Source organism: Ambystoma mexicanum, chromosome 6p, assembly GCF_040938575.1.
Source record: "Ambystoma mexicanum isolate Mex_15411 chromosome 6p, UKY_AmexF1_1, whole genome shotgun sequence".
Lineage (NCBI taxonomy): Eukaryota > Metazoa > Chordata > Amphibia > Caudata > Ambystomatidae > Ambystoma > Ambystoma mexicanum.
Genome location: NC_090935.1, coordinates 44,436,053 through 44,451,166, shown reverse-complemented (window position 1 = coordinate 44,451,166; position 15,114 = coordinate 44,436,053). Strand labels below are relative to the sequence as shown.

At 52.0% G+C, this 15,114-nt stretch overlaps 1 protein-coding gene across 2 annotated transcripts in view; it reads right to left on the bottom strand.

Annotated features, from left to right (window-relative positions):
* Window positions 1–9,495: 9,495 nt before the first annotated feature.
* LOC138511187 (B-cell differentiation antigen CD72-like) overlaps window positions 9,496–15,114 on the bottom strand; it is a 154,066-nt gene continuing 148,447 nt past the window's right edge. For both annotated transcript variants that reach the window (XM_069626698.1, XM_069626699.1), the window contains one exon: window positions 9,496–9,900. In XM_069626698.1, the coding sequence (XP_069482799.1) occupies window positions 9,762–9,900 (139 nt within the window). In that variant the 3' untranslated portion in view covers window positions 9,496–9,761. The remainder of the gene's footprint in view (window positions 9,901–15,114) is intronic.

The following is a 15,114-nucleotide window of genomic DNA, read 5'->3' as shown; positions in this document are numbered from 1 at the left end:
CTCTCATTGTGCTACGGTAGCCTATGTCTGCCCCGGTGCCAGGTCGCAGGGGGGGTGGACTCTCATTGTGCTACGGTAGCCTATATCTGCCCCGGGGCCAGGTCGCAGGGGGGGGTGGACTCTCGTTGTGCTACGGTAGCGTATGTCTGCCCCGGGCCCAGGTCGCGGGGAGGGTGTACTCTCGTTGTGCTATGGTAGCCTATGTCTTTCCCTGGGCCAGGTCGCGGGGAGGTTGGACTCTCGTTGTGCTATGGTAACCTTTGTCTGCCCCGGGGCCAGGTCGCAGGGAGGGTGGACTCTTGTTGTGCTATGGTAGCTTATGTCTGCCCCGGTGCCAGGTCGCAGGGGGGGTGGACTCTCATTGTGCTACGGTAGCCTATGTCTGCCCCGGGGCAAGGTCGCAGGGAGGGTGGACTCTCATTGTGCTATGGTAACTTATGTCTGCCCCGGGGCCAGGTCGCAGGGAGGGTGGACTCTCATTGTGCTATGGTAGCTTATGGCTGCCCCGGGGCCAGGTCGCAGGGAGGGTGGACTCTCGTTGTGCTATGGTAGCCTATGTCTGCCCCCGGGCCAGCTCGCAGGGAGGGTGGACTCTCGTTGTGCTATGGTAGCCTATGTCTGCCCCGGGGCCATGTTGCAGGGAGGGTTGACTCTCATTGTGCTATGGTAGCCTATGTCTGCCCCGGGGCAAGGTCGCAGGGAGGGTGGACTCTCATTGTGCTATGGTAACTTATGTCTGCCCCGGGGCCAGGTCGCAGGGAGGGTGGACTCTCATTGTGCTATGGTAGCTTATGGCTGCCCCGGGGCCAGGTCGCAGGGAGGGTGGACTCTCGTTGTGCTATGGTAGCCTATGTCTGCCCCCGGGCCAGCTCGCAGGGAGGGTGGACTCCCGTTGTGCTATGGTAGCCTATGTCTGCCCCGGGGCCAGGTCGCAGGGAGGGTGGACTCTCGTTGTGCTATGGTAGCCTATGTCTGCCCCGGGGCCAGGTCGCAGGGAGGGTGGACTCTCGTTGTGCTATGGTAGCCTGTGTCTGCCCCGGGGCCAGGTCGCAGGGAGGGTGGACTCTTGTTGTGCTATGGTAGCCTATGTCTGCCCCGGTGCCAGGTCGCAGGTTGCAGGGAGGGTGGACTCTCGTTGTGCTATGGTAGCCTATGTCTGCCCCGGGGCCAGGTTGCAGGTCGCAGGGAGGGTGGACTCCATTGTGTTATGGTAGCCTATGTCTGCCCCGGGGCCTCATTTTGCTATGGTAGCCTATGTCTGCCACGGGGCCAGGTCGCAGGGAGGGTAGACTCTCGTTGTGCTATGGTAGCCTGTGTCTGCCCGGGTATGGTAGCCTATGTCTGCCCCGGGGCCAGGTCACAGGGAGGGTGGACTCTCGTTGTGCTATGGTAGTCTGTGTCTGCCCCGGGGCCAGGTCACAGGGAGGTCGCAGGTCGCAGGGAGGGTGGACTCTCGTTGTGCTTTGGTAGCCTGTGTCTGCCCCGGGGCCAAGTCGCAGGGAGGGTGTACTCTCGTTGTGCTATGGTAGCCTGTGTCTGCCCCGGGGCCAGGTCGCAGGGAGGGTGGTCTCTCGTTGTGCTATGGTAGCCTATGTCTGCCCAGGGCCAGGTGGCAGGTCGCAGGGAGGGTGGACTCTCGTTGTGCTATGGTAGCCTATGTCTGCCCCGGGGCCAGGTCGCAGGTCGCAGGGAGGGTGGACTCTCATTGTGCTATGGTAGCCTGTGTCTGCCCCAGGGCCGGGTCGCAGGGAGGGTGGACTCTTGTTGTGCTATGGTAGCCTGTGTCTGCCCCGGGGCCAGGTCGCAGGTTGCAGGGAGGGTGGACTCTCATTGTGCTATGGTAGCCTGTGTCTGCCCCGGGGCCAGGTCGCAGGGAGGGTGGACTCTCGTTGTGCTATGGTAGCCTATGTCTGCCCTGGGGCCAGGTCGCAGGTCGCAGGGAGGGTGGACTCTCATTGTGCTATGGTAGCCTGTGTCTGCCCCGGGGCCAGGTCGCAGGTCGCAGGGAGGGTGGACTCTCGTTGTGCTATGGTAGCCTATGTCTGCCCCGGGGCCAGGTTGCAGGTCGCAGGGAGGGTGGACTCTCATTGTGCTATGGTAGCCTATGTCTGCCCGGGGCCTCATTTTGCTATGGTAGCCTATGTCTGCCCCGGGGCCAGGTCGCAGGGAGGGTAGACTCTCGTTGTGCTATGGTAGCCTGTGTCTGCCCGGGTATGGTAGCCTATGTCTGCCCCGGGGCCAGGTAGCAGGGCGGGTGGACTCTTGTTGTGCTATGGTAGCCTATGTCTGCCCCGGTGCCAGGTCGCAGGTCGCAGGGAGGGTGGACTCTCGTTGTGCTATGGTAGCCTATGTCTGCCCCGGGGCCAGGTTGCAGGTCGCAGGGAGGGTGGACTCTCATTGTGCTATGGTAGCCTATGTCTGCCCCGGGGCCTCATTTTGCTATGGTAGCCTATGTCTGCCCCGGGGCCAGGTCGCAGGGAGGGTAGACTCTCGTTGTGCTATGGTAGCCTGTGTCTGCCCGGGTATGGTAGCCTATGTCTGCCCCGTGGCCAGGTCACAGGGAGGGTGGACTCTCGTTGTGCTATGGTAGTCTGTGTCTGCCCCGGGGCCAGGTCACAGGGAGGGTGGACTCTCGTTGTGCTATGGTAGCCTGTGTCTACCCCGGGGCCAGGTCACAGGGAGGGTGGACTCTCGTTGTGCTATGGTAGCCTGTGTCTGCCCCGGGGCCAGGTCGCAGGGAGGGTGGACTCTCGTTGTGCTATGGTAGCCTGTGTCTGCCCCGGGGCCTGGTCGCAGGAAGGGTGGACTCTCGTTGTGCTATGGTAGCCTATGTCTGCCCCGGGGCCAGGTCGCAGGGCGGGTGGACTCTCATTTTGCTACGGTAGCTTATGTCTGCCCCGGGGCCAGGTCGCAGGGAGGGTGGACTCTCGTTGTGCTATGGTAGCTCATGTCTTCCCCGGGGCCAAGTCGCAGGGAGGGTGGACTCTCGTTGTGCTATGGTAGCCTATGTCTGCCCCCGGGCCAGCTCGCAGGGAGGGTGGACTCTCGTTGTGCTATGGTAGCCTATGTCTGCCCCGGGGCCAGGTCGCAGGGAGGGTGGACTCTCGTTGTGCTATGGTAGCCTATGCCTGCCCCGGGGCCAGGTCGCACGGAGGGTGCACTCTCGTTGTGCTATGGTAGCCTGTGTCTGCCCCGGGGCCAGGTCGCAGGGAGGGTGGACTCTCGTTGTGCTATGGTAGCCTGTGTCTGCCCCGGGGCCAGGTCGCAGGGAGGGTGGTCTCTCGTTGTGCTATGGTAGCCTATGTCTGCCCAGGGCCAGGTGGCAGGTCGCAGGGAGGGTGGACTCTCGTTGTGCTATGGTAGCCTATGTCTGCCCCGGGGCCAGGTCGCAGGTCGCAGGGAGGGTGGACTCTCATTGTGCTATGGTAGCCTGTGTCTGCCCCAGGGCCAGGTCGCAGGGAGGGTGGACTCTTGTTGTGCTATGGTAGCCTGTGTCTGCCCCGGGGCCAGGTCGCAGGTTGCAGGGAGGGTGGACTCTCATTGTGCTATGGTAGCCTGTGTCTGCCCCGGGGCCAGGTCGCAGGGAGGTTGGACTCTCGTTGTGCTATGGTAGCCTATGTCTGCCCTGGGGCCAGGTCGCAGGTCGCAGGGAGGGTGGACTCTCATTGTGCTATGGTAGCCTGTGTCTGCCCAGGGGCCAGGTCGCCGGGAGGGTGGACTCTCGTTGTGCTATGGTAGCCTGTGTCTGCCCCGGGGCCAGGTCGCAGGGAGGGTGGACTCTCGCTGTGCTATGGTAGCCTGTGTCTGCCCCGGGGCCAGGTCGCAGGGAGGGTGGACTCTCGTTGCGCTATGATAGCCTGTGTCTGCCCCGGGGCCAGGTCGCAGGAAGGGTGGACTCTCGTTGCGCTATGGTAGCTTATGTCTGCCCGGGGGCCAGGTCGCAGGGAGGGTGGACTCTCGTTGTGCTATGGTAGCCTGTGTCTGCCCCGGGGCCAGGTCGCAGGGAGGGTGGACTCTCGTTGTGCTATGGTAGCCTGTGTCTGCCCCGGGGCCAGGTCGCAGGGAGGGTGGACTCTCGTTGTGCTATGGTAGCCTATGTCTGCCACGGGGCCAGGTCGCAGGGAGGGTGGACTCTCGTTGTGCTATGGTAGCCTGTGTCTGCCCCGGGGCCAGGTCGCAGGGAGGGTGGACTCTCGTTGTGGTATGGTAGCCCATGTCTGCCCCGGGGCCATGTCGCAGGGAGGGTGGACTCTCGTTGTGCTATGGTTGCCTATGTCTGCCCCGGGGCCAGGTCGCAGGGAGGGTGGACTCTCGTTGTGGTATGGTAGCCTATGTCTGCCCCGGGGCCAGGTCGCAGGTCGCTGGGAGGGTGGACTCTCGTTGTGCTATGGTAGCCTGTGTCTGCCCCGGGGCCAGGTCGCAGGGAGGGTGGACTCTCGCTGTTCTATGGTAGCCTGTGTCTGCCCCGGGGCCAGGTCGCAGGGAGGGTGGACTCTCGTTGCGCTATGGTAGCTTATGTCTGCCCGGGGGCCAGGTCGCAGGGAGGGTGGACTCTCGTTGTGCTATGGTAGCTTATGTCTGCCCCGGGGCCAGGTCGCAGGGAGGGTGGACTCTCGTTGTGCTATGGTAGCCTGTGTCTGCCCCGGGGCCAGGTCGCAGGGAGGGTGGACTCTCGTTGTGCTATGGTAGCCTGTGTCTGCCCCGGGGCCAGGTCGCAGGGAGGGTGGACTCTCGTTGTGCTATGGTAGCCTGTGTCTGCCCCGGGGCCAGGTCGCAGGGAGGGTGGACTCTCGTTGTGCTATGGTAGCCTGTGTCTGCCCCGGGGCCAGGTCGCAGGGAGGGTGGACTCTCGCTGTGCTATGGTAGCCTGTGTCTTCCCCGGGGCCAGGTCGCAGGGAGGGTGGACTCTCGTTGTGCTACGGTAGCCTATGTCTGCCCCGGGGCCAGGTCGCAGGGAGGGTGGACTCTCGTTGTGCTATGGTAGCCTGTGTCTGCCCCGGGGCCAGGTCGCAGGGAGGGTGGACTCTCGTTGTGCTATGGTAGCCTATGTCTGCCCCGGGGCCAGGTTGCAGGTCGCTGGGAGGGTGGACTCTCTCAGGCTCCCCTGATAATGACACTTTGGCATGAGATCACTGTATAAGTCTCGCTTGCAGCTGACACTCCAGGTGCCCCAATATATAACACACTTGCGTTTGACTCTCTCCTCATCAGAGTCTAAGAGCGAGGGGGACACTGTCATCCCATTTATCCCACAGAGAATCCCACCTTATTCTAGAATAAAACATCATCTATATGTGACTCTCGAAGCTATATAAATGTCACCGGTATAAGACAGAGTCTGCAGAATTCACTATCAAGTACTCACTCCAGAGAACACTGAGCCAATGGTGGCCTCCGCCCACCCCATGCCATTGTCTGTTGACTGGCCCATTCCTCAGCCAGAACCCTTTCTGTTGCATGTGAATCCCTCCTGGGAGCATGGTAGCTCCCAGGATGTTGTAATGGGTCACGTGGCAGTAGCCACGCGACCAACATAATAAAAGAGGCGAACCGCTTCCGGCTCGCCAGTCACTCCCATCCTGGCTCCAGCGTCATTCCTGTTGCACCAGGCTGGTGCTGCGCTGTCGGTGCTGGGCCCACGGACGGGGCCCAGCTTAAGGACGGTGCCCCTGCCGGGCAACGCCATCCGTGTGGGTCCCCCAGCCATGTGAGGCGGGTTGGGGACGCAACCCCGGCCTGGGTGCCCCCAGAGCCGGGGCCGCGGTGGCCAGGTGGACCTGGCCACGTGTGCGGAGCTCTGGTGATCTGGAGCGGGGTGGGCAGAACCCCCACCCCTGAGTATGCGGCATGGGCGGCGCCTAAGTGTGCATGCTGTTGGGTGCCACCCGACCCGAGCATGGGGCTGCCCGGTGATCCGGAGCAGCCCCAAACACTTTCCAGGACTTCTTGGGCCCTCCATGCCATCATGGGTCCATTAAGGGGCTTACATTCCATCGGTTTCCAGAACATCATGAGTCCAGGCAGCTCAAAGCAGAGCACACAGTGGCACTGGTCCCGGAAATGTAGGTCCTTTATAAGATCACATTCTGTTTACACTGGCCCCATCGACTCATGTGTAATGAATGGCTCTTGCAGGGGTGGGGAAGCGGGGGAGGGGCTAGCATGTCAAAGAAGCAGGGCCAGACAATGGCTGCAATCAGCAAACTATTCTTAAAAAGCCGCCTCCCCAAATGGGCGTGGCAAAGAAATTGAACATCCTGTTTTGGTCCTGTCTGCACTTACAAATGCAAAAGTCAAAATACTCTTGGATGGATCGTTTGCATTAGAAGCATCCATGGATATTTTTTATTTACATATGATTCAATCTGAAGGCATTGAGCATGTTGCATTTATCTGAAAGGATCGAATGAACAAATAATGAGGGGAAAGATGGTTAAAAAAAAGGCCCCAAAAAGGAAACTTGGGAACACGGGTAAAACACTACTCTAAAAAAAGTGGGACCAAATGGAATGGTCTCATGTCTACTTGCGGATTGCATGAGCTAAATGGAAAAGCCGCATGTAGGAGTGGACCAAATAAATCCACTCTAGACTACATCACTGCCTCTGAAAATATATTGCAGGGGTGAGTAGTAGGAAGGTAACACAGTGTTCAACTGGCGACCACTCTTAACTCTTGCGGTCCCTTTCTCTAGAGGTGTACAGCCAGAGTCAAGTCTGGGATTAGTCATCTTGGAAGTGAACGCCCACACGAATAGAATTAGCTGGTCAGGACTCATGATTCTGGCAATGATGGTGAAAGTGTGGACTGGGCAAAGGTTTGTCCAAAATTTCAGGATAGTACGTTGAACGAGACAAAGAAAAATAAGCATAATGGGTATAGCTTGGAAACAAGACAACGCAAGCAACACAGGTTCGAATCCCAATCCTGCGCTTAGAAACACATTAAGCGTGTTATAAAAGAACAATTGTAATTGTAATATAATTTTAATAATTGTGATATTGGCAGAAGGGATTTTGATCGCACTGTACAAGAGAGTAAATGTGCAATGTGGCAGGCCCAGAAAGAGACTGCATGTTCAGACCCAAGAGAAAGTGAAATGAAAAACTCAAACAGCAATTCAGAAACTGGATGCAGTTTTATAGGATGAAGTTGGCCAATGACCCGCCCAAGAAATGTTGAAACATGATGAGGTTCAAGACAGCAGCAGAATTTTTGTCTGCAATTAATAAGGTGGATGGGACCAACCAAAGGTGTCGAAGAAGCCTCCACAAATGTAATCTCTGAGGGGGCTTGGAAGGAATTCATGAGGGGAAAAAGTAATTCCAAACAAGAAACCGGTCTCAATTTCAACACAGAAATGCTCCAAAGATGGACTGGTACTTGGGATCTGAATGATTTGGAATTGCTACTTAAAAGATCAAGAGCATCCAGAGCAGCTGGTCCAGATGGGGTAGCAAATTTAGTCGGGCCTCATTATGAGGCACCTTTTTCAGACCGGCTCACTCCGAGTCTGCCAGTAGGGCCTGTGAACAACCCGTTACCCTGACCTGCCGGTAGTACAGGCCCCTACCTGAAGAAATATCACGGAAGCATCGGCACCGTTAACAACGTTGCTGAAGCTTCAGTGTTCCCATTCCCGTGGAGTCTGGGAATGGGAACTTACCCGAATATCATTGGCAGCGATGGGACGGTATTACCGGGATATCAGGCAGAGGAAATGGAAAGCCGAGGATGCCGGTAGGCTGTCGGTACTATCAGCGGCCAAACCGGCAACCTCGTAATGAGGGCCAACATAAGTCTGAGATCCAACTCTTGGCATACATATTGGGACAGGTGTTTACAACAATTATGGCAGTAGGCAACATTCCTGATTCCTGGAGGACAGCGTATGTAGTACTGATATTCAAAATAGGGGATGTGAGGAGCCGGGTAACTATAGATCGATCAAAATAATGGACTCCTCCACTCAAAGATATCTGCTGGTCTATTATTGTGAGACTTAACATCTTGGGCAAATGATATTGGTAAGCCGTCTAAACCTCAAAGAGGCTCCCGGAAGAACGCTGTACCTCGCTAAACGGTCTCATCATAAAGCTATCTGAAGAAAGAGCTTTCTTAAAGAGTCCCCCCCATTGCACAGAGCTAGTATCGACTTGGCCAGTGCATTTGATACAGTTCAGAGGGACAGACTATGGCCAAACTCCATGATTGGAGTGTCCCTGGGGGCCTTCTGCGACACTTGGTTGACGATCATACTGGCACAAGCATCCAGGTTCGGTTTGATACCTATGGGAAACTGTGCCTTCCTGTAGGTGGAAATGTAGGACTCAACAGGTGTACATTCTCGCCCACTGTCTTTATAACCTTTATCTTTCAGACATGGCACAGCGGTTGGAAGATTGTATCAACTTCCCACCTAGACTGTGTGACTCCAAAATTCCAGCCCTCATTTTTGTTGATGATGTTCTCTTATTTGATAAGTCGGCAATTGGTCTCCAGAGAACCTGAAATGCAGAGGACTAATACCTGAGAGAGTACAGCCTAATCACCAACCCTCAAAACACAAATTAAATTAAGTACCTGGGTTTCTTGTGCGCAAAGCACTAGAGATTCGGTGGAATACTGCAGGAATACATTCAAACCATTGTTAAGTTATTATAATGGGAAGGCGACACCAAATTTGCTTTATGGACTGGAAGTAATGGAACTAGACTGGATCAAAATGGACCGGCTGGAAAGTACTTTTTGGAAAACACCATTACGTTTACCTAGGTCACCTCTGTATGTTTTCATCCGCCACGAACTAGGCCTAGTAACACGCTGGTCCAAATTGCCACATTAAGGATATATGGTAAGATCTTGGCTCCGGCCAGGAATTCCATGTTCGAGGACTAAAAGATAGTCCTTGAAGCAAAAAATATGACCCAATTGGAGGAATTCTGCCCGGGGTGTGAACTCGTATCGGAGAACGTGCAAATGAATAGGAATATCCTCGTCAGTAATCCAGCGAAAGCATTCCAAAAAGATTAATTGGATCAATGAAGTGGTGATCAGGACCTACTTCTCAGATATAAGCCACACTCCCTTTTAGCAAAGCAATACAGGCCTTACATGTAGCTGCCAGAATACATAGAAACCTTCCTGACCATAAATATCGGCATGTATACATGCGATTCAGATTCAACCTATTGGGTACCCTTGAAAGGTGGACAAGAATCAGGGCTATACCTGATACTGAATGGCGATGTAGACTGTGCAAAGAAGAGGTCTTGGAGACCCGAAAACATTGGGTGTCCCATTGGACTGTGACCAAAGCCTTGAGGGTACAGTATCTGCAATGATTTGTGGCAAAAGAGGAAAGTCCTCCATGGCAATTGCCCTTGTAAGATTTTTTAATGTATTCATTTCATGTTAGGGGAAATTGTTTATTTATAAATGTGAGTACCAAGATTTCTGTAAGGACAATATTTTTGGATGATGAAATGGCTTACGTGTGTTTAAGTGTTTTATTTTCATTCATTTTATAAACTTTTATATATGTGTGTTTTGTAAACTAATGTCAAAATAATAAAAAACAAAAATATTGCACTCTATTCCGCTGGGCCTTCACAATCCCTCCATGGATGACATGTATGTAGACGCCTTCACAATCCCTCCATGGATGACATGTATGTAGACGCCTTCACAATCCCTCCATGGATGACATGTATGTAGACGCCTTCACAATCCCTCCATGGATGACATGTGTGTAGACGCCTTCACAATCCCTCCATGGATGACATGTATGTAGACGACTTCTTCTCACAGATCCATTGAAGGGATGCTCCGCACCATTCACTGGAACGCTTCGCCTCCCATTTTAGACATCCGTTATACCCTTCCCATGAGGACACATCTCTGAAACAGACAAAGGTGGGAAAATTAAGATTGAAAATGAAGGCATATATCATTAGTTCTATATCCACAGATCTCTCCATGTTATCAGAACGGGGCTATCCCTACTTGTCCGAGGCATTGAATGTTGCAAGTCTAATGCCATTTCATTAGAGATACAGTATAACATTTTTAATGGGTGTGTTGCATTTGAGATTTGGGCTGCTTCATGTGGGGTGTAATAATTGCATCTCTTGAAGGCAGGCACTGATGATGTGGGTCAAGAGGGGCCAATCACTAGCAGCCCAATTTAGGCCACCAGGCAATTCCAGCTGCTCGCTGGTGAAGCAGAGACTTTGGAGGCGAGCACAGATAGTAGGGTTCAATCCTCTCCGCAGTATTTCTTATATCTTCTGCTGTGGCGGAGGCACTCATCTCAAAAGGCAGGGCATGGCAGGGACTAGCATTGCATGATAAAGCCTAGACTGGGCACACTAGGCATAACATGGCATAACAAAGGCACACAATGGACCAAGAAGGATAGAGGGCATATTCAGACATTAGAAGGGATACAAAGGTTGGGAATGGCACAAATGGTACAAGATGGCGGGGACTAGCATTGCATGATGTAGCAGAGAATGGCTTAACTAGGCAGAACATGGTATAACAAAGACACACAATGGCACAAGAAGGACAGAAGATGTCAAAAGAGCATGACATGTCAAAACATGGCACCAAATGGCATAACACAGCATAACACCAGAATAACATGGACAAGGCATGTCATTGAAAGACGTATTTCACACACACGTGAGAGCTTTCATGTTATGCATGTATCACAGCAGTAGAGAGTTCAGACATGTGTGGGATGGGCAAGTACAGCCTGGTTGCCACTCACTTCATAGCCTAATCAGCCAAACTATGAACCCCTAGAAGTGATTGAATTGGGTGTGATTTGTATAAACAAACTCACTCACTACCTCACCAACTCAGAATCTGGGTGGTGGGTGGGGGCGGGGAACTAGCTCATCTCAACTCTAGTGCCCAAAACACGTTTGCACGATCTTGTGTAATCTTCTATAGCTGTTTGTGCACATCAAGGATCCCAGCAAAACAGAGAACCAGGGATGGAATCTTGGGACATTGCGATGCTATAATTGTACATGCATCATGTAAAGCACTTTGATGCCATGCACATGGGAAAAGGCGCTATATAAATGACTACTGCAATACAATACAATAAAATACAATGCACAACAAATTCAGAAACGAGTGACGCTTGTGCATGTCATGACTGGCACCCAAAACAGTTTTGAGAATCCTGGTATGGTTGCTCTGCCCATCAAGGAATGTAACAAAAGTAACGAGGCATTGTCCAGGTAGTCCTGCAACACCTTAACCTCCCCCCAGTCGACTGTTCCAGTTGCCCTTCTCCGCCGGCCAGAGAGCCCATCTACCTTTTCTTGTTCGATCCCTTACCCAGGAAGGCTCTGCTGCAGGCATTACTCTGCACTGCATTCCCGGCAACCTTCTCCGACAGGCTCAGCCCACCATCGCAACTTGCTTGAGAAGTGGAACCTGCGCAATCATCCATGGGTCTCAATTGACGCAGAAATGTCCTTGAACTGCAGTTTTACAAAACCTTCACAGTTTTCATAGTTGTTGCCTTTTTTAACTCCAGCTTTTCCTGCTCTTTTTTCCTAATTTTGCTGAAAGAAACTCTGGTATTGGAACTTTTGCCAGCGGGCCCTTCGTTACCCTCACAATCCCCCATATTATCCTACTGCAAAACCTCTTCCTCCTTTATATACACCAGATCCATATGTTCCTACACAGAGGGATCCATAATCTGCTCTGCACATACAGCACTGTTAAGATTTGGGGGTGCAAAATCTATTCCTCTGTTGAGGGGGTGGATAAATAGGTCTTCTGTAGCTATTGCCCCTCACCCTGTTAATGAACAGATGAGCATGTCACCTATAGCTCTTGCATCTCCCCCGGTCCAATATTGTAAAGGTGAGAAGGGTTATTCACTGAGACAACCATATTGTGCATATTCTAAGCAGGTGCAGCAAATGATAAATATGATGTCAACTAAAGATAGTGAGAATGACCAGACAGACAAACAAGTTACTGACCCCTGGTAACGTTCTTTTGATTGGATGTTCCTCCCACTTATTCCTCATCTTGTGATAATATATCTCTCCAGCTTCGCTGCTTCGGAAATTCTTTTTAGTCAGAAGGGGCTGTATGCAGTGTCGTTGCATCGATGTCCCTCGAGGGTCTCTGGAGACCGCTGAAGTCATCATCAGCATAAACAGCGCATGCAGCGCCCGTTGGCTTCAGTTTTGTTTTTCTTTTCCCCTCCAGCAAGGAATTACCAGGGTTACCCATGACCGTAAACTCTCAGAAAGTGTAGAGTGTAATAACACGTAAATTGTACGGCGGGGTAGGCTGGGAGGGTGAACAGGAATACGTGGGAGGAACATCCAGTCGAAAGAACGTTACCAGGGGTAAGAAATTTGTTCTTCAAATGGATTGTGTTCTCCCATGTATTCCTCATCTTATGATAGAGTCCCAAAGCAGTAACAATTTGGAGGTTGGAGTATCAATTAATTTAAATTTAATCATGGACCAAATGAAGGACCGCTTCCGCAAAAAGTCCTCCTGACTAGAGGAAGAATTCAGACAGTAGTGTTTAACAAATGTATGCATTGATGACCAAGTGGCCGCTGAACAGATATCATTTATTGGGACACCCCTTTGAAGAGCCACAGTGGTAGCCATGCCCCTTGTGGAATGAGCCCTCAGGCCCTCCGCGGGTCCTTACCCACTAGTCTATAACAGTCGCTAATAGCCAGGATAATCCACTGGATATTGTTTGTTTGGTAACTGCCAGGCCCAAATTGGGACCGGTATATCCAACAAAAAGTTGATCAACCTGTCAAAATTTCTCCATTCTTGAAATATAAAAACATTTTGGGTCTAGTCAGTGTAATATCTCCTCTTCTTTGCCCGAAAGAGCAGGTGGATAGAATGTTGACAATGTTATCTTTTGTGACAAATGGAAGTCGGAGACTACCTTTGGTAAAAAAGAAGGTTTTACCCTAGGAATGACTTTTCCTTATAGAAAGTAGTATGATGAAGCTTTCAAGAAAGGGCCTGTAACTCGCTTACCCTGCAGGCTTATGTTAATGCGATAATCAAAACAGTCTTTAAAGTCAGAAGCCTTAACAGATATGAATGTAAAGGCTCAAATGGGATACATGTCAAGAACTTTAGTAAAAGGTTTAGATCCCAAACAGGTACATTAAATGGAACTGTAGGGTATATGTTAGTAAGTCCCTTAAAAAATTGTACAATCAAAGGGATTTTAAAGTATGAATCCTCTTCTGAGGGGCGCTGCCTAGGAATCCCTTGATAGTTGCAATCCGGAGGCACAGATTGGCCAAGTGTAATAGAAAAGAGAGCACCATGGGTGTGTCACATTGAAATGGACCCGCATTCTTATCCCTGCACAAGTTACTGAACTTGTTCCGACGGCAACGGTACAAAGATTTAGTTGCTGGCCTTCTGGCCGAAAGCGAAATCTCCATTATGTCATCCGGGAGGTCCCAATCCTTATATCTCAGCCTCTCAGAAACCATGCGTGAATGTTGAGCATCTTGACCTCTGGATGGAGAACCTGACCTTCCTCGTGTGAGAGAAGATCCATCTTTGTGGAAGACGTATTGGAGGGCAGCTGGACATGTCCAGAAGGTCTGGGTACCCTGTCCTCCTGGCCCAATCCGGGGCAATTAGGATCATGTGCTTCCCAAACTTTCTCAACCTCCTGATCACATGATGAATGACAGTGACTGGAGGAAACGCATACAGGAGTGGAAATTCCCAGTCCACCACAAACACGTCTCCTAGAGCTCCTCTTGGAGGAAATTCCCTGGAGCAGTAATGTTCGCACTTCCGGTTGACACCGGTCATGAACAGATCCACTTAAGGGGTTCCCCAAAGGGTGAATATCTCTTGAAGCACTTCCTGCGCTAGTTCCCAGTCATGGGAGAGTGTGCTCTACCTGCTCAGTGCGTCCCCCGCTGTGTTCTGCTCTCCGGCTAGGTGAACTGCCGACAGAGAGATTCCTTCTTGTATTGCCCAGAACCAGAGCTCCATTGTGTCTCTGCACAGTGGTAGTGACCCTACACCTCCTCTCTTGTTGAGGTAGAACATGGCCACTGTGTTGTCCGTCATTATCAGGACATTCTTTCCCTTTACAGAGGGCAGAAAGGCCTTCAGCGCTAATCTGATTTCCCTCAGCTCCAAAAGGTTAATGTGTAGTTTGGACTCCGATGGAGACCAACGACCGCTGATTGTCAGTTTGTTGATGTGGACCCCCCACCCTGTGAGTGAGGTATCCGTTACTACCGTTATCTCTGGCCATGGTTGCCAAAAAGATTCTCCCTTGAAAATATTGTATTTTCACGCCCACCACCGAAGGTCCTGAGCAACTCTGCTCAGAACTTGCCGTTGGTCTGACATATTCCCTGAGAATTGGGACCACTGAGCCCTGAGAGCCCATTGAAGGGATCTCATTCTCAAACAGACCTCTGGCACCAGGAAAATGCAGGATTCCATGAGACTGAGCAACCTCAGAAAATCGATGGTCGAAAGATGCTGGGCATTCTGGAATATTGTTACCATCTGCAGAATGTGCTGAGCTCTCACCTCGGGAGGCGAGGCTTTTTCTCCAAGGACGTATCCAGGATTGCTCCAATTAATTGGAGTCCTTGGGAAGATATCATATGGGACTTCTTGTGATTGAGGGAGAAGCCAAGTCTGTGGAGGGAGTTGCAGGTGATACTGAGATGTTCTTGGGCTTGTTCGGGTGAACAAGCTCTGATCAGCCAATCGTCTAGGTAGGGGTAGACATGAATCCCCCCGCTCCTAAGACTCGCTGCCACAACTGCCATCAACTTGGTGAAAACCCTTGGGGCGGAGGTCAGCCCGAATAGCAGAACTCGAAACTGATAATGAGTACAGCCAATTGCAAACCTCAGGCACTTTCTGTGCTTGAGAAGGATTGGCACATGAAAGTAAGCATCCTGAAGGTCCAATGACACCAACCAGTCCTGGAGTTGGAGGGCCTGAAACATCTGAGAAAGTGTAACCATCTTGAACTTGTCCTTCCTGAGGAACTTGTTCAAGTTTCTTAAGTCCAAGATGGGTCTCAATCATCTGTCCTTCTTG